The sequence below is a fragment of the Cydia splendana genome, chromosome Z (genome assembly GCF_910591565.1).
Source record: "Cydia splendana chromosome Z, ilCydSple1.2, whole genome shotgun sequence".
Lineage (NCBI taxonomy): Eukaryota > Metazoa > Arthropoda > Insecta > Lepidoptera > Tortricidae > Cydia > Cydia splendana.
Window position 1 is genome coordinate 6805686 of NC_085987.1, and position 26250 is coordinate 6831935.

Genomic DNA, 26250 nt, shown 5'->3' on the forward strand with positions numbered 1-26250 from the left:
ACATCTATAATTGTACCCTTCCAGTTTGAAAAATACTATAATGTTTGTAATCTGTACACCTCCGACACATAAAAATAAACACTAAATATTGACCACTGTTTCTTTATGTTTTAAATAAGTCCTAAAATTAAATGTGAACCAATTTATAAACAAGCAGATACGTGCGAGCGATACCTATTCCAAATTACTCCCGGAAATTTCCTCAAGTCCTGCCGGAAGCTTAAACTCTTCAAATTTTTCCTTTAATATAAAATTAAATTTGAACCCCGTAAGTCAAGTTTTTGTTTGACACTGTCTAATTTTAAACCAGACTTGGAATATCGTAATATGAATAAAAATCGGGTTCTAGAATTTCCAGAATCATTAAAAGAGTAAATTTTGCTAACGACGGAATACTCTTTTTCATGTTTAATATTTTTACATTATCAGCACGAATTTCGCGGCATCTCTCTGTCTCCCATGACAGATTACCCCCTTTAGATTACCCTCAAATTGCCAGAATTGTTGAGTTCTCATCAAGTGCGTTGATTACGTCTCGCTCTGATTCAAAGCAAAAATTAAAGAAGTTCACACGTCTAGACTCTCTTTGTTGTTGACAAGACAGAACGTGACTGCCACTGGCACTCAATTAAGTAGGTGCTTATTTTGTGTAAAGAAGGCATATTAGTTATTGACTATAAATACGATACCATACCAATCTCAACGGCTCTCTCTGACATGTATTGGTTGAAAAGGTAATAGAGGGATTTACAAATACTGCTATGCTATATTTTTTAAAGTCTGAATAGAGAAGAGTACCTAGAACTTGGTGGAACTCGGGCCATAGTATTCATAGTGTAAACGCCATTTAAAGGTCGATTCGAACTTACAAACACAAAGTCATAGAAAAACTATTATTGAACAATAAATATTAATGTTACGGTTCAAAAAAACCTAATTCTATTCTGAGAATATTTCAAAAATAAATTACTAAAAAAAATTTGAATACCGGTCTACCTAAGTGTCTAAGCAACGATTAATGTTCGAACCTATATTACATAATATACGATTATGCATTTTCCAAATATTTTTACTAATTGACATAACAGATCGAACTTAACATAAATCAATCTTAAAATCTACTTAATAATCTACATATATCCTAAAATAAATGACCTAACTTAAAATCTAAACACAATTATGCATTTGTACTATTTTCCCTTATCAGTAATGTTTACCTACTTCTAAATTTGCTTCTCTGTTTTTGTAATCACATTGTCCATTGTCGTCAATTCCGATCATTGGGTAGATTGTATGCATCTTGACCGTTTTGATAGCATGAACAGAATCCTATCCAAAACTATCTAATGGCATAAAAAATGTTCCAATGGCAGCATGCGACTTAGGAAACCTACTGTACCTACGCTGATAAAATCAGTTGACTGAAGTCAGGGAGTTGCCACACAAATCGACGTAGAATCTGCTTGAGCCGGTCTCATGTTGTTGGTAGATAAAGCCCAGGTAAGTTAAGACTGCAGTGAAATATTACATTTGGTGACAATGACATCCCCATACACGTCACATTTTAATAAAGATTTGACGTTTACGTGTTGCTTAAAATATTTCTACTGCAGATTTGCCATAGCTAGGCTACATAAATATTATACGCGATGAATGTCATCGAGTGTTCAATAATTGAAAGCGTGAAATAGTAACTTACGCACAAAGTACACCCGTTCCTGATTTCCGAACACGAACAAAACAGGCCACGATCGCTTTGCTAGTTTTATTGACCGGCTCGAGGCGATTCCGCTTTGATAAATATGGTGACTCCCTAGTCATACAATTCGTCGTTTGTTTCAGACGGATGCGGCCACCATTAGAGCCCACCTGGTCAGTATTATTGCCATAAGGAGTACAATAAATTAGCTTGCCGCAGGCGTCAAGCTTGTCAACCGACCAGATAAAGGTCGCAGTAAATTTTACAAGGAAAATAAATCTGTGCCGTACCAGGTCATTACGTAAAGCCGAATAATATCCGTATTCTGCATAGATATTACGACAAATTGAACCTTGTGTCGACAGGATAAGGTTGATTTGGTGAAAAAGTTTTGCAATGTTTGGTTCAAAATATAGGAGCATTTAGAGTAAACTATACTACATAATGTTGGCCTCCTCCTCCGTTCGCTTCAACCTTATTTTAAGGCAACAGTGATAAATTTCTGTCAAAAATAGGGGCCAGTACTTTAAAGGATCAATCATTGGATTAGACAGGACCTTTTTGCGTCCAATATTTTAGTTTTATTGCGATTGGATCTCTCTGACTACTACCCATATGGCGTCCGTGTAACGCTGAAAATGAGTAGATTGACAAAAAAGTCTTATGACATATTATGTATATTATATGATGACAAAGAGCCTTAACTACTAACTAATAATTGCGTAATATTTTAACTATACTACGGTAGATAGAAATTAAAATGAAAATGATTGGATGGCTGTTTTTGAAACTACTAAGGTGGCGGTACTAGTGCTCGACATGCTAATGCCCAATAGATGACACCCTGCTGTCACCTCTATTGACAATGAGAACTGAAGAATGAAACGTAAGTTTCACGATGACATTACTGGGACCGCGTCGAACACACCACCACCTTATCAATAGTCAAAAAAATATGCTTGCGTTGGTCTTATTGAATTGAAATATCCAAAATGATTAAGCTGTTAACAAGTAGGATTGAGAAGATAGTGTATTTCATACTTACGTGAATTTAAGCATTTAGGTGACGTGGAATTGTAGACAAAAACACGAGGGACATGTTATACGATATCATAGGTATTATTTTAGCAAATAATGGATTTGGAAGCGATTAAGATGAAAAGTAAGAAAATCGCCACTGCGTCAAAAATTACAATCGCGTCGTCAACTTCAAGTGAACTCTAAAAATAACTCATGCAAAAAGATTGCATCGTTAAATGAACGATTGATGTCAATAAATCCAGTTTCTCTGTAATAACGAATTTATGATTTACATATATGTATATTAACTGGGGCATACACGCTTGTATTACCAATAACAGATATTTCGAAAATTTTTGAAATAAGAAAACAAATAATATCGCGTTGCCTCTATGACGTCAAGCGATGCAATGTTGGGATATTCGGGAGGCAGTGTGTGTTATGTAACTACGTATTTCTAGGTATGTGCAGTGTAAAACAAACTTTATATCCATGGAGTACGGTATCTTTTTACGTCTGCGATCAAGCACGATACTATGCCAATTAGAAGAGGCAGAGCTCGTTATGTGCTGTATAGCGTTAGGGAAAAACGCAAATAAAAACATTTGTTATCTATGTCACGATCGGGGTGAACAATCTCAAAGTAGGGCACTAGTTTTCATTTATCTACATAGGTACATATTAGACGTTTCAAAATGTTGTGTTGTACCTATAGTAAAAACTCAGTTATGTTATGTTATAACTAGTAAAATATTTACAGTTTAATATGTTCCTGACATTAAAAGATTAAATAAGAATATTGATTTACTAAATGACTTTTAAATTAAAATAATTACTATTATTTTCCAAATGCAGGCTGCGCCTGCGTCTTTGTCTGCTTAAAAATCCTAGAAACTTTCAACCCCATTTTCACCCCCTTAGGCATAGAGTAAAAAAAAACTTTCTTACTAGCGCTTTATAGTCTGACAAACTCAACTTGTCAGTCAATAAGAATCAGGAAAATTATACTCATCGCTTTCTTTTAGGTGCTACTTAATACTAGCGTAAGTCAAAGACAGTATGTTTCTCTCTGTATGTTTGTAATGAGACAGTCCTGGGACAAACTTTAACTACAACCTTTGAAGAAAATTATGTTCCATATTTTAAGGTCATATTTTCATCGAAACAGGGTGATTGTTGTCTTGTCAGTAGGTATCTATTGGACAGAGGATAACCAACCTCAAGATAAAGGATGACTCACGTTAGACCGGGCCGTGTCCGGTCCGGAGCTTCCTGCGCTTACTTTTCTATGACACGACAGGCGATCACGTGATGACTTCCTTAGAAAACGATGCGCCGGAAGCTCCGGCCCGGACATGGCCCGGTCTAACGTGATTCATCCTTAAGACGAAACAGGAGCTGAGTTTTAAATATTTTAGGTAAATATACCCGTCTCGCTAACGGAAGCGGCACCTAAAAGTAGTGCGATAAGGACAAGGCGAAAAATCCTGCGTAAAAAGCGAGCTTTTTTGGCTAATTGATATCAGTTTTGAATGCCACTCCTCTCATTGCGGCATAGTCAATTAGGCCATTTAGGCCATTTTTGAAGGGCTCTAGCGCCTTAAAAAACAAAAATATCAAAAAAAGCAAAACGGTCCGACACAGATATTGACAATATTAATCTGTGTTGAAAAAATCATTGCTCTAGCTTCAAAAACCACGGAGGAAAACGAGGAGTACGTTTGTATGGAGAAATGACCACTCCCGTTGGCTCTTAAGTCCAGTTTCGTAAATACACCTAGCCGCCGTTTTTAGCGCTAACATTACAAGTTTGGTCTCAAGCGTTCTAGTAAGACTTTTCGGTGGAATCCTCATAAATTAAGACTTATCGCAGGGGCAGGATGGATGGAAATGTCTGGAATCCGAGAACTTATGCAATTGGCTTCCGTCCAGAAGGGTGTTTACACAGTGCATACCCAAACAAATAAATATCTAAAATTATACGGAGTGGTTTAACACATTCGTAAGCGGTTTTCACTACATAGACAGGTTTCCCTATGTTATCGGCTACGCTCGTAGCGCGTCGCCTGTACTGTCTTTACCATAAGGGCACACAGGGCCCCCATCCTCAAGGGGCCCCGAAGGACAGACAGTAACAGTATATTTGATTACCCATAATAAATAGAAGATCATAGTAGAAAAATGTTAGTTTAATTCGCTTTCTTTATTTTCCAAAAGGGCCCCGAATTCTAATGTGCCCAAGGGGCCCAGCATAGTTTAAGACGGCCCTGCGCGTCGCTCGCGCTGGCCCTGAATGTGTTGGTGTGACCGCTTGAGTACAATGTCGAACCGATACCGATACCGTGGAGCCCAGCTATATTACCTAACAGGTAATTTTTTTTTTGAACAACTAATATACATATGTATAAGTAAATAACTAATATACAGTGCGAATGGCAAGTAAAATGTAAAACCTTAACGTGACTACGGTTTTGTTTCCGTAAAACCAGTGGTAAAACCCCTCTTGCCTTTCAAAGACGATAATAAATGTAACCTCATGTCACCCGTCGCGTTATAAATAAAAACGAATCGATTGACACGTCATTCACAAATCACACACATTGGCTAGTTGGAATAGTTTAAAAAGCCACCACAGCATAGGTACACAAAACAAACGTACCTAACGATCATACTTGATACATATACTCGTACCTACTGTTAAAATCATAAATCCAACCCTTTTTATCAATGTTGCAATTCATTGAAAATCAGGATCGGCAAACGTAACTAGGTACTGCATGGAAACTTAACTTCGCCGTTAGTGCCCAACTTCGCCAAGTAAAATATTAAAATTATACTAAAGCTTATTAAAAATCCTAAATGTTGAAAACGCTCATGAATCCCATGAAATATTAATAGCGGAATTATAATTGAATGCTAGTTAAAGGCGAATTTAGACTACCGTGTTGACCACCCTTATTTTCAATGAACTGCACCAATAATAACGGGGTTTGACCATTCATAACCCTTTTCATTGTTGAGTAAAATGGAGAGTTTGGGGTAAATTCGTGGTTAGTTTATTTAAGTAGGTATTTAGTAATGGTTTACACATCTATCGTATAAACTAGGACCAGTTTGCTCTGGATAGATGTTAAATAGCTAATATTATCATCCAAGAAGAAGTGTGATACTTAATAATCATAAGAAATTGCGTAGTCTATTGTAAGGAACTCTCCTCCAAACAATGTTACTGGAACTCTTAAAAGTTATTCTGCAGTCTCGTTTAAGATTCCTACCCGCAATATTTTTTCCTCGAAGCATAATAAGAATAAGAATAAGAATAATAAACGGCCTATTTGCATTAAAAATACTACCTCTGAGTTTCATATACCTACATTAAGTCTGTGAAAATTAATTTCGGTGGGTCTATTGAACAGAAAAATAATAAGTGAGGGAATGATAATGTCGCTCATTTTCAATTTTACGAAAGCTGTATTTATAAGGCGTTAATTTTCAAGTGACTTCTATTCAAGTCTTCATCATTTTAAGATCCTGGCTCTTGTCGTTGGAGTGCCATTCCCTTCTTCTCTCTGCCACTGTTTTGAACTCCTGATACGTCATTAAATTAATTTGCTCTTTAGCTTGGTCCAAAAACAAAATATAAATTTATTAATATGCCGACGCACGACGTATTTTCTAAAAGTTAAGTTATCCCATAAGCTACATGTCACATCAGTAGGCGAAAACTAGGTCGTCGAGACAATTACTCATACACTTGGGCCACTGCAGTTTGGCGTCAAGTTGTCACTAAGATTTCCCGGAGATGTCGCGTTACATTATTTATGTCTTTACCAATCACGAAACAATGGTGTTCCGAACATTAGGGAGCCGCGCGCGGAGTCGAAGCCAACACGTAGAGGCCCTTTTTATATTTCGCCAGAGTGTAAGGAATATTGAGAGTTAATGGAATCTAAATGAACTAGGTATTTGGGTAAAAGCGATGGCTTCAATCCTGGGCTGGGCTAAAATATTATTACTGCACTAAAATCACAATAAGCAGTGCAACGTCATATCATAATACTACCTACACGACACATCGTATAGTAAGTATTGAAATAGTCTCGAAGAATAGTAAACACTAAAAAAAGAAGTGAATGGTAAAGCAACGTTAAGTAAGCCATATTTCTATAAATTACCTTAATCGGCAATGTCATTATTATTAAAGTGATTAAACTTTATCTATTTTAAAATCTTTGCAAATTATGGCCCTTAGTGAAATAATAGAAGAAAAATATCAACTCGTAAAGTAGGTAACTAATCTTAATCACGAAAAATATAGGATTAATTGAATACCTACAGGATTAGAAATATCGGACTAACGATTAGTAAATTAATAATCTGCCTACACAATCATTTAATTGCACTAATTCGTTGTGAGGTCCTCGGGATATTCGATTAATTGAAATTTAATCGCTTGTTCGAATTGGGGCTATTCTGCGCCACACATAACAAGCGTTACAGCCATTAGAAAACTCATTCAATTGTTTACCGTATTCTCGCGCACCAAATTCCACTTCAAACTGGTTTTCCGATCGCTCTTACGGCTGTTAAATGCACGGTGCGGCGGTATTATTTCCCTGTTAACACCCTGCACCGTTTTCATGGTCATCACTGTCATCAGTCTTCATTTACTCGTACAGATGTACCTAGTGCATAATTATGTTCACCACACCAGCTCGGAAAGGCTTACTTTGCACGTCAAAAACCGATAGCAAATTTGCATTTTATTCACATGTGAGGCAAAGTAATCAGTTGCAATTTTTTTAGTTGTTTTTAAGGCGCGGTGTGTAGTAAAATGCGCTTATATGTCACCAAATTTACAGACTTTTACAAGGATTTCATGCATTATATTCTAATATGTATAACTTCAGTCCTTAAACTACGTTATTGCTTGTCAGAAACACGACGGCTCATTATTTTCTCGATAGAATCTTAAGTTGAAAACATGCCTAACACTGTCTTTATTTCCTTATGTTAGAAGTACTACGACGAAAATGTATATGAAACTTACTTCAGTCGATAGCTTTTAAGTAAATCTTCATTATTGCTTGTCCTTTTATCGATACGTTAATTTTTTCATTCATCATTTTATGAATTCAACATTTTGCCTACTAAATTACACCCCACGCGGCAATACCTTGCGCCCATTCCTCACGCCAGTACGCCCGTGACCACTGTCAGCGTCGGACCTATGCTAGTTTAGCGGACGTTTCATAAAATGGGTAATCACAGTATAAATATGCAAATATGTTATACACACAATGTTTTTCAACATACTTACGAAGAAAAGCAAAATAATTCTTAAATACGGTGACATTTCAGACATTCGTCCGTCATATTGTCATTTTATAACAAGATGGGCAGCAAAGGCACACACCCATCTAACCAATCCGGAATTCAGTCACGATTGATAAATTAATCAAATTGAATATATTTAAACATAGATATACAGGATTCAAATATGTGGGAGTGTTTAGTGTATGGTGGTAACCATTTCAACACTTTTAGTTTCCGAGATACCTACATGCCTTTTTGTGGAAGTGGCCGAAAAATGGCTATAATGGGTTTGTGTTGAATTGGATTAGGTATTTACATCCTAAGGAAAATAAGTGTAACTTACAAATGTTCACTCTAAACTTTTATCGTAATAAAAAGAATGCGAGAGTGTCATGGGACAATCGGTTGAAACGAAGTTAAGAAAGAGTCGTAACGGAAACTCGGTCAAGAGTATGTCGGGCCATGATCAGTATGGGTTCCGCAGTTACCCGTACGTCAAAAAAGTCTGATTGAGTGATAGCAAAAACTCAAAAACGGCTGGAGCGTTCAGGTTTGCTATATTTTTCCTTGAAAGTATACTAAGCACTTTCACGATTTTTTCATATTTTTTGGACACATGGTTCAAAAGTTAGGGGAACTATAGAGGGGAAAACACCACTTTTTTTCTTTCAGATCGGTTATTTCCGAAAATATAATGCTGATCAAAAAATTATCCTTAAAGACCTATCCAACGACACCCTACCCTATAGGGTTGAAGCGAAAAAAAAATTCATGCCCACTTTTCATATAAGGGAGCCACCCTATTAAATATTTTTTCTAGTTTTTATTTTACGACTTTGTCAGCGTAACTGATTTATATATTCTTGCTTATTCTAAACTAAAAATTTGATTTATGATGAACAATTACGAAAAAACGACGTTTTCCTAAATCGACTTTTTTATGTCTTTGTTAACTTTAACAACCGGCAACCCTAAAGTATTGATCGTAACGTAAAAATAAAAATAACCAAATTTGTAGAAAATTATATGTTAAAACTTTTGTTATTGTTTTGTGTGCTATTCGTACAGATATTCGAGATATGAGCAAAAATATGAAAAAGGTACCTTCACCCCCCTCCCCCCTACACCCTCAGCACACCCGCTAAGCTCGAGGACTTTAAGTATGTTTATCTGGATACTACAAGGTATAACTGTGCCAATTTTCAAAGTTATACAAATTATTTCCGCAGGTTTTTTTTATTTTCTTGATCTATTAACTAACTCGAATGTCGAAGTAGAAGTGTTTTTTGCCATTACAATCTTTAAATGCTTCACTTTTACTCGTTAATTTTTGTGAAGATAGCTAATTTTATCTACTTATTGGAGCTATGCATAACTCAATAGTCCCACAAATTATCTTAGCTTTGCTAGTATTCTTCCTTATTTTCACTACCTACTTGCCTGAAATTGACTGCTAGAGTTAGACCAAGTCTGCGACGATTTTGATAGCATAGGCAGTGCAAGTGTTATTCATAATTTCATAGAAGTTTGACGTTTAAAATAACACTTGCACTGCGTGTGCAATCAAAATCGTTGCAGACTTTTCTTGGTCTAACTCTATTACATTTTTAAGGTCTATTAGTAAGTACAATTTTTTGTCTCATAATAATTTGGTATCATTTGATTCGATTCTCAGTTTGTCGCGTTATACACTCATATTGTTTATAATTAATAATTATTTACACTCACCGTCTTACCTACCTTTTTTAATTTCATTAATTATTCATCAAAATACGAATTTGCTAATAAATCTTATTCAATATTAATTGCCGGAAAAAATCCCGGAACTGGAATTCAAGAATACCGATGTCGTCAGAATAAGGACGTAGACGTGCTGCGCGGGAATGGTGCGGTGAGCCGCGCGGGGCGCCCGCCTGCCCGTTCTACCACTCGTCTGCTTCACCCCCTTGAAAACGTAAAACTCGAGTATAAGAGCGCCCTAACAAGCTTTTATTAGGTCGACCTGTATGTAACTATGTAATGGAATCTAAGGTAACTAATTTAACCATGTTCCGAGGATCGTGGCGTCATGAAAATTGGCAACTGAATGTAGGTCTGATGACAATACAATACTATGGTACTGTCGAACTGATCTGATGATGGAGACAGGAGGTGGCCATAGGAACTCTATGATGAAACAACGCAACCTAATTGTGTTAGGGGTTTTCAGAATTGTCTCGATGAGTATTAGTTGTCTGTCGTAAGAAAAGTACAGTCAGCGATAAAAGCTTGTACTTACCAAAAATGAAATTTTTGCCAAAAACTTATTTTATGTTTGCTGGTTGAATTGACTTTTAAATGATTATTTTGAATGATTAATATTTAATGACATTCATTTGGATTTGATTTGGTTTGTTTTTGTTTGATATCATACAGTTAATATTTTCTTCGGGTTGGTGTGGTGAAAAATTTTGTTTCACTGAAAATTTTTCTTTGAAACCCTCACAACGCTCAAGATTTCATTTTTCGAACCACTCGCTACGCTCGTGGCTCAATTTTGGAATCTTTCGGTTGATCGGGTATCAATATTAGCACGGGCGGTTAAACAACAACTTTGCCCCCTTGTAAAACAAATAACTATTTCTTACATATTTAATACGCAGTATCTCAAAAATCACGTATTCTAAAGGACTCTCGTCTTTTAGTGGTTAATTTGCATATTTCCTTATCAACTAACCAAGTCGTGTCAGATATTTCGATCCATCAGGTACCCGTCAAAGCCAAGGATGAATAAACGAGGTTGGGCGAGCTCGGGCAGAGAATTAATAGGTGTTATCAATCTGGGGCTACCGGCGGTTGTTCAAGGGCTTCAAGGCACGCACTCGCCGTCTTAAGCTACTGGCAAAACGATTATCTACAGGGTGTCCCTTGTAGGGCTTGCAAATATTCGAAACTTTCAGGTATTCGAATATTCGACTTTTTCTGACGACATATTCGAATATTCGAATAATTATTCGAATATTATAAAAAATAAGAAAAAGAACGAGAAATCGGTTTATTATCGTTTTATTCAAAAGCTTATTTCACATATTGCTAAAACTAATGATATTTTGCAGAAATCCACTTAATTGACTAGATTTTATCATCCTACTATGAGATGCCCACATTTATAAAAACAAGTAAAACGCCAAAATAAGACGTATTCAATATTTCTAGATAAAACTTTTATTATAAATGCGCCGTTGAGTGAAATAATATAACTTTAATCATCTAAACCAAACCTAGGTATGTAAGAAATTTTTTTTAGTAGGTAATTATTTTCTGATTTAAATTAACTTGTAGTCACTCAGAGGCCTTAATTAATGGTCGGCTTAATTATATAATATTGGAATATTTAAGGGAAAAAGTTAGTTGACTACTGGATTATTTGTCAGCTAAAGGTGCATAGTTAGATTACCTAGTTGGGCACTTGGGCAGGTTTGGTATGATCAAATTTGAGAATTGCGATAAGTGCGGGCAAGGTTTAGTCTTAATAAACAGAATGACCCTTTAACTTAAAACTTATGCACCGTAAAAATAACATACTTTATGATTTCGTTTTCTTTCAAATTGAGTTAGGTTTCACTGTATTCGCGAAGTCTATCGAGAGGAATACAGTAAAAATATTATTTCCTTCGTATTTGGGTACCTCATTACTCATTCACTGTAAATACCCGGAAAACACACAGAAACTGTAACTGCAGCGGATTAAATAGATTTTTTATAGTAATAAAAAATATTCGAATATTCGAAACCTGAGCGGCCGAATATTCGAATATCAAAACAGGCCGAATATTCGAACAAATTCGAATATTCGAATATTCGAATTGCAAGCCCTAGTCCCTTGCCTACGGGCAGGCGTGGCTCACTCCGCGATTTCGTCGCTTAGCTACAGGTAGCTAAAAGTACATCCGTTCCACACCAATTTTGGTGGCTAGCCATAAGCCGCGCGTGGCGCTGTCGCCACCTAATAGCGGCCATATCTGTCCTGATCGTAACAGACGCGTTTTGTTAGAGAGTGAGTCTTCTGTACCTAGTACTATTATTTATTCTGTGCTACGGGCAATGACTATTAATAATATCCTATTACTTAATGGGAAAGTGCTTATAATTATTTATTTTAATTTAATTTGCTGGAAAGAGAAATTGAATTATTCCCAATCAGTCGACAACAAACGGTAATATATATTTACAATAATGAATTTACTTTGAGCACATATAAATTGCACACTTATTTAATTGGTGTGGCAGTTAACACCTTTCAATGAAGTCGCATAACCTTTGTCCTTTGGCGCTCTTAATTATGACGTTGAAGAAAATAACAATATATGACGTTGATATCAATCAAGCGTACATATATTGTTATTATCTTCATCAATATAACGACTCATGCATGGTGTCTATTTATAACAGTTCTTGAGATATATAATTATAGCCCTGTGACAGTGACAGACAAACCGACAGGAAGACGGGCAGTTAAGTTTCGTTTATTACCAGTCACGTACGGAATCCTAAAAAACCGGACAAGTGCGAGTCGGACTCGCCCACCTAGGGTTCCGTACTTTTTAGTATCTGTTATAGCGGCAACAGAAATACATCATCTGTGAAAATTTCAACTGTCTATCACGGTTCATGAGATACAGCCTGGTGAGAGACAGACAGACGGACACTGAAGTCTTAGTAATAGGGTTCCGTTTTTTCCCTTTGGGTACGGAACCCTAAAAATGTGCAATATTATGATGCTGTAATAATTTCTACACTTTTCTCAGTCGAGGCTGTATAAGAAATTCGTTTTTGCCTAAAATTATAAGAATGGCGGACGATGGAATGGTGTACATGCACAACATGCGTCCACTGTGAATTATAATGACCTATATCTGTGATTCTGTGAATTAAAAATATACAATGACCATTTAGGCCCCCTGCTTTATCGCGACTGTAAAGCATGACGTGACCGTGGACGTCTACGGTAAAGTATAAAAGCGACCAATCACTCTTACACATGTTTGGGCTAACGAAATATTCACCTTGTAAAGTTTCCATGGTTGTACCTTTCCGTTGCGTACCAAGGTTGGTAAAAAAAATGTAAAGTTCCGGAAGAGTACGCCGGCGTGAGATGTGCACTGGTGAATGTCTCCGATTGCTTCTGACATGGTATAATAATATACTCCGCCTGGTACTCTATTCCGAGATTCGCGTATGACCTAACTGACACGGGCCTACGTCATCATGCTGTTTACAGGTTCTCAAACTTTAAAATGTGGGAGAACTTTAACCAACGGTGAAAATTATTTTAACGGCATTAATTTTAAGTTGTTTCGAAAGTCGCTGGGTGTCATGGGACCCAAATTATATAATTCACTACCTAAGGTAATAGTTGATTCCGCCAGTGACCAAATATTTGCACGTAATTTAAAAAAGCTGCTCCTAGAAAAAGCTTACTACACTACCGATGAATTCCTCACAGGGAACAACCAACATCTTTAAACTAAATTGTAAACTGACAAATAGATAATTAATTTATAAACATTATGACATATATTATTTTAATAATTTAATTTGTTTTTAATGTATAAAAGTATATGACTTTTCTTGATTAAAGTACTTACTTATAATTATTATTACAATGTGATGAAATTTACCGCACTATGTAAATATTGATGAACTGTTGACATGTAAAATATTACTTTTTACCAATAAACGCTATCTATCTATCTATCTATCTATTCATGTAGAAACATAGTAAAATAAAACAAATCTAATGTATTAAACTAAACTTTATTTATCTATACAAGACAAACGTTTAAAAAAACTAATTCACAGTTACACATTAATTACCAAGCTTACGACGTGAAAAGTTTGGAAAACACTGCGACTGCTGACACTGGGCGAGAAGGAAATAACAATTAACATGCATTCGACAAGGATGACGGTCAGGGCATGAAGTTATCTAGATCCGAATTGTCAAATGTGACAGCGCTATCCTGTGTTGCCAGTAATGTAAACAGAATTACCCGAACGTCTGAAATTTCTTTCGTGAATCGGAAGATATTGCTAACGAATAATTAAAAATGACGTGTTATTGTAAAATTTAAGATAAAATGAAATGAAAATATTATATATGAAATATAAATATTATATATTATTATAAATGAAAATTATAAAATTATAAAGAAATATTTTAACTTATTAACCATAGCTATAATGTACCCATGTAACATGTTATGTTGAAATAAAGTGGCAATGTTATTGTGACGTAGGCCCGTGTCACTCTGGGAATAGAAGACCATGTTTTATTAGACCATGGCTTCTGACACATTTGAACCAAAATTGGTTAGTTTCACTGTTATTACGGTAAAATACCTCGTCTGTTCATAAATCTTGAGACGAATGTAAACTCAAATAGTTCGATTGTTGAAATGTTATACGATTACATTAATATTTTTATTTAACAACTACCTACACTATAATTAGTTAAATTAAATTGAGTTTATTTAAAATGGTCTATGTTTTTTATTATAGTCATTTAATATGTTGGCATTTAAAGGGTTCCGGAACGATACCGAAAATGGTATGTTTACTGGCGGGAAAGTATCAGAAGTAAAACAACCTCTAAAAAGTGCTATTGGTCCTCTAAACGTACTCAAAAACACAGTCATATTAGGTGTATTTTACCTACCTATATCAATTTCTGTTTAAACCGCTTTTTGTCTGAAAATCAGATTCGAAAAATGCGACTTTTCTAATTTCGCTATCACAGATAAAAATTACAGCACAAACAAATACCTATATAACGTTTCGTGTTAGACAGTGCACCCAGTAAACCATTTTTAGGGTTCTGTACCCAAAGGTTAAAACCGGGCAAGTGCGAGTCGGACTCGCGCACGAAGGGTTCCGTACCATAATGAAAAAAAAAAGAAAAAAATGCAAAAAAAAACGGTCAAACGGTCACCCATCCAAGTACTGACCACGCCCGACGTTGCTTAACTTTGGTCAAAAATCACGTTTGTTGTATGGGAGCCCCATTTAAATCATTATTTTATTCTGTTTTTAGTATCTGTTGTTATAGCGGCAACAGAAATACATCATCTGTGAAAATTTCAACTGTCTAGCTATCACGGTTCGTGAGATACAGCCTGGTGACAGACAGACGGACGGACGGACAGACGGATGGACGGACGGACAGCGAAGTCTTAGTAATAGGGTCCCGTTTTACCTTTTGGGTACGGAACCCTAAAAAAAGAAAAGATAGATGAAATATCAAATTATACACCGAAATATTGTGAAATGCTTCGACTATTATGCTGAATAAGCAATATTTACTCGTAATAACCTTGCTTGTTTTGTGGTGAAGAAGACATTTTCATAAGAAGGTAGTATTTTTCCTCTACGTGTTGGATCTACCTCTATATCCCCACGCAAGCCTATCAAAAGACCGCAAGCCTATCAAAAGACCGGGATTTCTAGGACCGTGAAATCCAAGGAGATACAAATAAGAATAAGAATAACATTTATATCTTTAAAATTATCCAAAATTATAACAATCATAATACACTTAAATAGAACTTAACTAATGTAACTATACAAATATGGTTTTAAAAAGTAAACAATGTTTACTTAACATTAAATATAAAATCTTCTATGTAAGATATTTTAGATCAATGCCTAAACCAAAAAGCCTAAACTAAGTAACTTAATACTTGTATCTTAGGTATTTCGTGTTGGTAGGCCAATGTAGTGTAACTTATTGGGCAAAAACAATAAAGATTAGTTATATTAGTACGTGACAAAAACGTATGTAGGTAGGTACTTAAATAACTTTGTAGGTCAAGCAATGAGCAAGACAACTAAATGTTAACCTAAGTATTTATATATCAGAATGATTATTTATAACAAACAATAGGTAGGTAAAGTGAGTGGACTATGTTATACAAATAGCATCTGGTGACATAACTATTTTTATGGAGAAAGTGACTTATACTATTTTTATCAACTCTTGCTATACATAGCGCTCTAGGCACCCTCATAGTCTATAGAACTTAAATATCTAGTTTGCGCATTTTTCCTCGCTGGGCACTGCTCGTCTCCGGTTTTATGGTTGGACGGTTTCTTATAGCGCTGACATGTAGCACATTTGGAAGGCTCACTCTTTGCACACTCCTTGATGCTGTGCCCTGATGATCCGCAATGTCCAAATGTGGGCTCTGTATCTCTGCAGAACTTAGCCGAATGTCCATATTGCTGACAGAAATAACATAAGGTCAAAAGAGTAAGTCTCGTACAAGGCAGGAACACCAATTGATATATACACGCTGTTGTTGTATAAGCATTCTTTTGATTTCGGCCGTACATTCCAAAATATAGTTGCAGGTAGAGCTGTCCTTTTTGCCTGATTTGTGACTGAGTTTGACTGAGTTCATAAGTACATCTCTGGAGAAATTAGGTTGCAGGTCTAATATGTTCTGTTCGAATATACAGTCAAACGCATCTTTTTCGGGCATGTTTGTCGGTATCCCCAGCAGGATTATCTTGGGTCTCCGTTTGGCAGTGTCTTCTAGTTTAAGTCCTGATTGTTGGAGCTGTTGGGACGCTTTGAGCTTTTCGAGGTCGTCCTTTCTATCTGTGCTAATTATGACACCACCATTTTTCGTCTTCCTCATACCGCGAACATGTAGTTTGAGGGCTTCGGGCTTGATTAGGTTTTGGATCAGTTTTTTAGTATCCTCACTGGATTTCTCCTTATCGGCGGGGTAAATTGCGATGCTACTGGTTTTGGTTGGCACAACAGTGGACGTTTTTCCGGTTCTGACCATATCGGCGAAGGATTGGTTTACTTCGGTAGTTTTGGGTGCTGCTTGTAAGTACTGCTTAGGTTCATGAAGATGGGTGCTATAATCTATTTGCTGGGTTAAGTTTTTCACTTTAGCATGACACAGTAAATAATTCATCTTGGCAGACTGGTATTGAACGGCTAGCTGCGAGACTCCACCCATGACGCTCTTTGTAAGGTTGTTAATCCTCAATTTTTGGTCCATGTTCAATTTACCTTCACTCGAAATTGTGCATGTCCGATGGTGCTGACGCTACAGCAGGGGGGCGAAACTTAAAAGAGGGGTACCTTATACATGGAAACTAGCGCAGTCAGCGTTATGTTTACAGCAACATTTCCTCACCTGATGCTTCCATATAAATCAACTAGATGGTGTCACCGCTTTGTCTGTGGTGTCTTAAAAAACACGCATCCAGGCCATAATTGTTAGAAAGAAAAAAAACTAGGTACAGTAATTTAGGTACCTCACATTTTTTAATCGTTTTAATATAATTGTATTTATATTAAAATAATATAATCGTTTTTATTAAGAACAACTAACTAAATAGTTTCGCCAAGTGCCTTACGTGAAAGGAAACGTTAAAACAAAAAACATAGTAACCGTCAAACTATAAAAATCAAACGGAAGATTCTAATTTTTTGTAATTTTAATTAATAATTTAAAGTATAATCACTATAAATTGATGAAAATGAGTGCGCCTGGGAGAAAGAAACGTTATTGCGTTTTCGGCTGTGCGAATTAAAACAACATGACTCCAAAACGCATCAATGCTTCGTAGCTCGTGCTAGCTAGTCAAATTTAAGTCCAAGTTTTAATAGTGGATTTGTATTATTTCGAACTAATTTATTATAATAAGTGGAAGCCTTAGAAAATATTTTTTTGGTTTGTTACGCATGTAAGTAATGAAAAATAAATGATATTTTTACACATCGTGTTTTTACTTTTGCGACTAAAATATTCTTTGGTATGAACATTTATAAAATACTGGTCTAGGTAGTAAATCGTCACTGAATGAATAGGTATTATAGTACATAATATATTGGCGCCTTTTTCCTTGACCGTGTACAGTGCACTACCATTGTAGTGAAAAATGAATACACCTCATTAGGTGTATTCATTTTTCACGTGATTGCTTTGCAAGAAGGTGAAAGAATGGAACCCTCATTGTAGTTCACTGTAAACGGTCAAGGAAAAAGGCGCCACAGTCTTTATTACTATGCATGTGTGCCACGCACACATACGTAAAGGTTTGTAACAAAAATCCGCTAGGAGCATTAGTGTCGGCGTTTTTTGACAGTTACTCGCGAGTTGGCTCTCTTTTCCTATACATATATTATTATACTCTTTGCGCTACAGGTGTTCTTTGGGCAGTTTCCATGTCTACAGATTTTTTTTCTGAAGGCGGTGGGGTCCGTAATGTCCGTGAACTTCTATTAAAGGCGTCTTGACCACTCATCGCGGCGTTGAAAAATTGTACTCATTTCCAACAGTCAGTATTACTCACGCCGCTCACGCGATAGTTCACAGTTTCCGAAAAGTGCTGACACTGATTTGGCACAGTTACACTTTTATTGTTATGAATAATTATTAAATAAAGAATTCAGAAATAGCAGTTGACACGACCGCCTTTGACGGCTGCCGAGGAAATATAAAAATAATATGACACATATCGAAAAATATTTAATCGACATTCGTTACTTTTATAAAATTCTGTGTCGTCTCAAAACTTACGAACAGACGAGTTTGCATTACTTTTAAAGGTTAACAGTTTGCCAGCCAACGCATAACCTGCCTTATAGGTCATGCAAAATCGTTTCTCATGAATATAGTTTTTTATGTACGGTCGCGCTCCGTGATTGTTGAGCCATTTAGGGTCCTAGCTAAATTGGCTGTTCAATACTTACGCTATTGAATGTCCAATTCAGCTAGAACCCTAAATGGCTCAACGATCACGGAGCGTGACTGTACCATTTAGAACTAAAGTAGGTACCTATCTAAATATTCGGTGCCCCAAATTTATAGCGCATATAAAAGCAGCAGCGGCAGCAGTGCGGGCAGAATGCGCTGCGCACAAACAAAACAATATACTTACCCCCTTATATATAAACGCGCTACAGACCTCTATTAGCTAATAATCATTTGTCTTTATCTGTCATTTTGATTTATGTATTTGTAAGAAAGAGATAAAACATAATTGAACTAAATGAGGCCCGTAATGTTTTATGAATAAGGGGTTAAATAATTTATTTGCTAAAGGTAATGTCACCAAGGTTTAAATCTACACGCTACACTAAAAATCTTTAGTGTAGCGTGTGGATCTAAACCATCGGAGATCGTAGATAACATCGGAATTCAATTTATTGGGCACTCTGAGGGCCTACCGCGAACCACGTTCGACGTGTTGCCTCTCTGTCGCACATGCAAATTCGTACGTAAGTGTGACAGGGAGGCAACACGTCGAACGTGATTTGCGGTAGACCCTCTGATTTTATGGCCTAAGTCAGCGATTGGAAAAGATTCATAGGCTAGAGAGCCTCCCGTAGGTATCTATTACCAGACGGTAATTCAATACCCAGAGGGTGAGAAAGAACTGTACATTTTTATATTGTATACGTAATATACTTATATATAATTTAATGATATTCCGCGATATAAATCCAAATCATGCTACATGTATTCTTAATCTAGGCCCCTACAGTCTACAGTATGTAAGCAGAAATAAATAATTTCAACCTTTACACGACGCGCTCTTATGGCTCCTCAAATAAGATTGTGTCATATATTTTTGCGTGCTTCGTTGTATTGACGAAATGGGAATTAGACGAACGGAGAAACTGACGAACTGAGAAATGGACGAACGGAGACCGACTAAACGAACGGAGAATCGGACGAATGGTGAAGAATTGATAAAAATCTCAACAGAATTAATCTTGCATATTTTTAACAAAATGCCAAAGTAAGATAATACTTAAAAGTTCTGAAATAAGGGCCTTACGGTGACAGTAATACTTACAGTGGATAAAATCATTCGGCTTCCCCCAAAGAACATTATTAGCTAGCCAGTATTTCCCACGAAACTTATTACACCAAAATGTCAATTCACATTAAAATTCACAAACTTGCATCTTACGTCACGGTCCTAGTTGGCAATCTCAGTAACTCCCCATCTCTCCTATGACCCACAAATGACCCAAATAGGTATCGAGCCGAAACAAGCAACAAAGTTTGTCATACTTGAGTTGTTATGACTTTGCGACTTACACGACTTTTATAACAAACAGCTCCATGCTAACGTGGCAAAATTCAGTAAAAAACAAAGGCTAAAATCTTCACAATGCAAAAGGTTGCAATCCCGAGGGGTTGTACTTACGTAACCACAAGGTCCACAAGGGACAAAATTTAAACCATGTGAGCAATTTGAAAACACGCTTTATAAATGCCTGATCTGATAAGTTGATACAATAACCATACAGGTTGGTCTAAATACCATGTCATTTTTTTTTACATTTTATTAATCCGTACCATGTACTTACTAACCTCGAACAGTCGTACTATTGAGTATTGCTAGAAAAAATATAATGCCAGTCCGAGCTCATTGACTAACTGAGGCTTGCGTAGCAGAAAACCAAAAAACAGCTGGTGCAGTTAATATCTTTTCACCACACCAGCTCGGAAAGGCTTACTTTGCACTTCAAAAACTGATAACAAAGTTGCATTTTATTCACATGTGAGGCAAAGTAATCAAATGCAAATTTTGAGTTGTTTTCTTATGTTTGCTGGTAGAATTTACTTTTAAATGATGATTTTGGATGATAAATATTTAATAACATTCATTTGGATTTGATTTGGTTTGATTCGTTACACTCGTGGTTCAATTTTGGAATCTTTCGCTTGCTCGGGTATCAATATTAGCATAGAGATGGGTCGCGGGTATTTACCCAATTTACCCACCCAGGTAAATACCCGGTAAATACCCATCTACCCGGTAATTACCCCATATCTACCCAAATGGACGGGTAGATTAATTTCTTGTTGCACATGTGGATTTGTGTTAAAGTGGAGATATAAACCGAGTTTATGGTTGTAATTATTGTGCGTCATTTAAAATGAAATGGTTTAGTGAAACCTGCAGTTGTAACTAAGGAATGTTTAGTACAATTTTGATAAATATTTAAAAAGAGGCCGTCATATTTCTTGGAATGTGTCATTAATATCGAAAAGTGTTGTATGTACAAACTAAAGTAGACAGAATTTCCTACAAAAAAGGTTATATACATTTTTGTCCTAAAACTAACTTTATTTGACTTATGAGCTTCCCAAGTTGTGATACTGCACAATTTTTTTTTATTATCATTCAAAAGTAGTCTTTATTTTAATCCTTCTAATGTATATTAAAAGCGTTTTAAAACATTTCCAAAAGCCAGGTAATGATTTTACACGATATTCATAATTGGACTGATATGTTAAAATCGAACTTCACCTCATAGCAACCTTTTCGTAATTCGTTTGAACATACACTTTATGTAACATTATAAAAAAATACTTGAATTAATCTTATTTATACTCACATACCATTAAACACATCAAATTTATAGGAAAAACCAAAATACCCGCGTATTTACCCGCGGGCAGGTAAATATCGGGTATTTACCCGGTAAATACCCGCTCTCGGGTCGCTCATCTAAGCACGAGCGGTTAAACAACAACTTTGTCCCCTTGTAAAACAAATAACTATTATATTGCTGAGTAAAAGGAAATAAACCGAATAGTTAATATTGAGAATGAACAAGCTAAACTAATTTAACAAAATCTACTTTATGTTTAATATGTAACACTCCATTCTGGGTTTTCCCAAGCAACCTAAAATAGTCACCCACATCGGGCCAGCTATTGAAATGACACAGCTCTTGTAATACCGCTCTCATTGGTAGCAAGTATCGCGTGCATCACGACACTTGGCAGCTAAATACCACAAAACCATAACTCAACCACCTAAGTTCTTCAAATTACAACTCTACTACGTTGCAACAACTTTACATTTTATGTTTATCTTTGAGCGGTTCACGATTGAATCCCGTGTACCTACACTTGAAAGTCATTCAGAAATTCAATTACTTACTTAGTTAGGCATGTTAGCTGCACCACCTGGGATATCATTGGTCCGGGCGAGCGAGTTAAATGTTCAAACAAACCAGTCTAAGAAAGCTCTACGATTACTTACAGTTGAGTGATTCTCAAGAAAGTGGCATCGACAGGTTGATGAAAAATTTATTTTTTGTATTTTTTTTTACTTTTAAGAATGAAAAATATGTTTTACTACTTCAAGTACCCCAAATTTTCAAAAGGGAACGGAAAATGAAGAAGTTATTTTCAAAACTTACAATACATTACCTATACACTACCTACTTACCTATACATTGAACACAGGTTAAAGTTAAGCAGGTTACAGTGAAAAATACATTCTTTTTTAATTTTTCTCTTGAACGGATAATAATACGAATGTCTCACTTTTAGCATAGATGAATAAACCCTTATACAATATTAAAATGATATTATTACATTAGGCCCCATACCAAATTCGTAAAATAATCGAGACAAGTTAAAGTTAACATTCCGTTACAAAACCACTTGTCTCTACGAAACTACGACACTTGGTACATGATGGTACCCTACGGTGGTTAGCTTGATACTTACCTAATATTTTGCCATAGTTATATGATCTAAATAAAATGTTCTGTGTATGAGTCAGATGCAATACCGCGGATGTACAGGTTACAGTGAAAATATCCTTGGACAAACTTCGTGCGTGAATATTGTTCTAAAAAATATATATATAAGGCCTGTGCAATGTAAATTTTAAAAGGTATTGTTTATGTTATTATATAGCATGATATTTTATTTACATAAATTGGTGCTTATAAAATGTAAAGAACTAAAACTGGAAGAGCGGTGCTTTTGGACAAGACAGGTTACAGTGAAAAGTGCTACTCTTTATTTTTTATAAATATAAGTATTAAATTTAAGTAAAAATAATGACCTGGCCTCGATAAACATTGTTTTAGTTTATCTAGATACATTTTTGTTTCATATGAAAAAGAGCAAATAAACATACATTCAATTCAAAAACTCGATGACATGTTAAGATGCCACTTTTTTGAGAATTACTCAGTTATTACTAATCTCAGTGGTCACTTGGTCAGGTCAGGTCAAGAACTAGAAACGCTCCGGATCTAACTATATAATCAAATTGAAATACGTATATAGTTCCTACACGTGTTAGTAGCAAAGCACTGTCATTTTCTTTCAAATCTAGAGACATTGCAAACAAAATTTCCCCATTTCCACTGTGTGCTTAAAATAAATTGAATCGATTTCCAGTCGCACAGATATAGAAAACAAAACCTCACTTTAGTCCCAAGGGCAAGTATATCCACGTGACCGGAATAGGTGGGAGGCAAACGCAATATCCATTAAAGCTAGGTACTAACTTGGGTTGCTCGCTTTGATTAACTGAAAATGTATATGACTCATTTATATGTTGAAGTTAAACGTGTGCCTGTTTAAGTAACTGTTGTCTGTCTGTAGCCGATGTTAGGTACTTATATAGATAAATTGGTTTTAATTTGTTTGTTTTTATTTGAAAGGTGACTTGATGTTTTGAGTGTTAAGAGCTACTTACTTATATGTTTGATGAAAACCGTTTCAGTACAAAATCATCTCGCCCCCAAGTCCGATGATATAATTAGTAAATGATATAATTCTATATAGAATTTGGCACGGGTGCCACCGTGACCAAGTGGCCTAGTGGTGAACACGTTAGCCGCGTACGCTGAATACGACGGTTTGATTCCGGCCTCGGCCACCGGAAGTGGCCGGAAGGATTGATCACTTTTCTTCTTTATTAAAATTATTAATCATGTAATAGCACTTGAAGCATGTGTTAAAGAACCTTTAAATTCACATTTCATAAAGGCTGAATAATTGAGAAGTGTGTGCCCCGAAAACGGACGTGAAAAGCAAGGCCATTTAGTATTATTCCTATAGGTGTAAGCTGTGGGTGTAAGTAAGACTCGCTGCGCCCGAAACTTGCATGATGATTTAGCCTAAGAAGCATAAATAACGTAATATTTCCGCTCGTGTTTGCAACATATAAATATACCTAAAGCTACTTTGCTTAACAAAACCCAACAACTATAACGACAAAGTCAAACGATTGCCCTATTTTGAATGTCGCAAGAAAAAAATACTCACAATCCAGAATCACTAGAAAATGAACTTTAAAATACAGAGTGCAAGTTAAAATACATTTTGCCGTTATAAAGGTTCATTGTAGCACAAAGAAGTAGTTTGCCTAAGTTCTTATACCTTTGTATGTCGCAGTACTCGCAGCTTTTTAAGTAGGTAGGCACATTGTATTTTACCCGCGTAGATCTATACATACTAGACCTACGTCAGTACTGTAGAACGCACCAATATACAAGTGCGAGCCCACTATAAAACCGCCAAAAAAGAGGCGTTTAGACCGCCTCATGACCCATTACTGTCTTAAAGGACCTCATAGTGTAGTTAATCTTAAGAAAATTCGACAGGATATAAGAGCGTACTTCCATCTCAAAGGCCGGTAACGCACTTACAACCACTCTGGTGTTGCGAGTGTCCATGGGCAAAGGTAATCGCTTACCATCCGGCGATTCTTATGCTCGTTTGCCTCATATCATAAAAAACTTTTTTCAATACGGCGTCTTTGCGATATCTATAGATATTTTCAATCAGAGGTAAAACAGCAAGTTCCGATAATACCATTAACTTCATCGATCATCCCTTAGAGTAAATATTGAAGGCGTTAAAGATGTTATTATCATTTGGGTTGGTAATAATATTATACGCACAATATCGTCGTATTCCAATTGAGTCGAAGGCTAAGTACAATTTTGTCCAGCTTTTGACAACTGGCCAACGAAATGTATTATACTCGTATTTATATACATATAAGGGCCAGTTGCACCAACCCACTAACCCGGGGTTAACCGGTTAACCCAGTTACCATTAACCCAGTGTCAAACTGTACTGATATCAGTGGTAACTCCAGGTTTAACCGGTTAACCCCGGGTTAGTGGGATGGTGCAAGTGGCCCTAAGGAAAACAACTAGGTACTAACCGACTTCAAAACGTAAGTTCTCGATAGGAAAAAACGCAACGTATAGTTCGTTTTTTTTAGCATTAGAAATAAGGTAAACAATCTTGATGTGTCTTTTAATTGAAAAACACATTTTAAAAATAAGTTACGGCAAATATGTAACAATTATTAATCTAATACGATCATTTATATTCTTCTGCTTTCATAAGTAATAGTTACTGATTTTAAAGAAAGCGTTTTTCAATTAAAAGACAGGTCAAGATCGCTTACCTTCTTTCAAGTTCTTTCTAATGCTAAAAAAAATGAACTTTAGGTACGAGTATGTTCCACGATTTCTCAGACGACTAGCCTGAATCAATTTGAAAAACCATTTGATAAAGTGGACAGTTTATACAGGTAATTTATGCTTTTTCTTATGTATATACCTACATTAGTATAGTAACATTTTTAAGTAAGGAATATCTGCTATTTTTTTATCCTGTTTTATCGTGGAATGCCCTATCACAATTCCCTGGCCAGACCCGTGGGGTCACGCTACATTGGCTCGCTGTCGCCCTCAAAAACAAAGAATCAGAATACACAGGCAGTTTCAGTAAAGGTCATAAAACGCAGCCGCGGCCTGTGTCGGAGATTTTATGATGGCCGTTAGCTACAAAATGGCCTCATCCACCCTGATAATTTGTCATTTGTTTCCTTTAAACACTTTCAATGCGATGCGATGTTTCGATGCGATTACTGGACGCAGAATACTGGAGTTGTTACGCAGGATACTGGAGTTTTTCGGCCACATAGCCAGGAAAGAAGGTAATAATCTTGAACAACTCATAGTTACTGGCAAGGTTGATGGCAAACGACCTACAGGCCGTAGCCCAACAAGGTGGATAGATCAAGTCCGTTCTACCCTGGACACCCAACTGCATGTCGCGCTTCACGTTGCCATAAACCGGGACAGATGGCGGGACACCGTCAAAGAGAAGCTGATTCCACGGGGATTCCACGACCCTCAGCAATGAGGAACACCACGCGAGGAGGATGCCGCGGCATCCTTAAGTATTTTTATTGACATTTATTCCATTAAGCTTTAAAATTGTTCAACTGATAAATCCTAGTAGACTCCAGTCATATATCTGCTTTTTCAGACTTAAAGAATAATGGTTACCACCAGCGATTAAAACCTAAGAAACTAAAACGGTATAATTTACGTTGCCATCAACCTTGTAAAAACTTAT

General features: G+C 36.2%; 1 protein-coding gene and 1 pseudogene across 3 annotated transcripts in view; one reads left to right on the forward strand and one right to left on the reverse strand.

Annotated features, from left to right (window-relative positions):
• The window catches only part of LOC134804272 (GTPase-activating Rap/Ran-GAP domain-like protein 3), a 155423-nt gene that overhangs the window by 20527 nt on the left and 108646 nt on the right, over positions 1-26250 (forward strand). For 2 of the 3 annotated variants that reach the window (XM_063777258.1, XM_063777259.1), the window contains exon 2: positions 1843-1872. The exons of the other annotated variant lie outside the window; for it this stretch is intronic. In XM_063777258.1, the coding sequence (XP_063633328.1) occupies positions 1843-1872 (30 nt within the window). The remainder of the gene's footprint in view (positions 1-1842; positions 1873-26250) is intronic. 3 annotated transcript variants of the gene reach the window in all.
• Positions 16067-17239, reverse strand: LOC134805034 (uncharacterized; annotated as a pseudogene).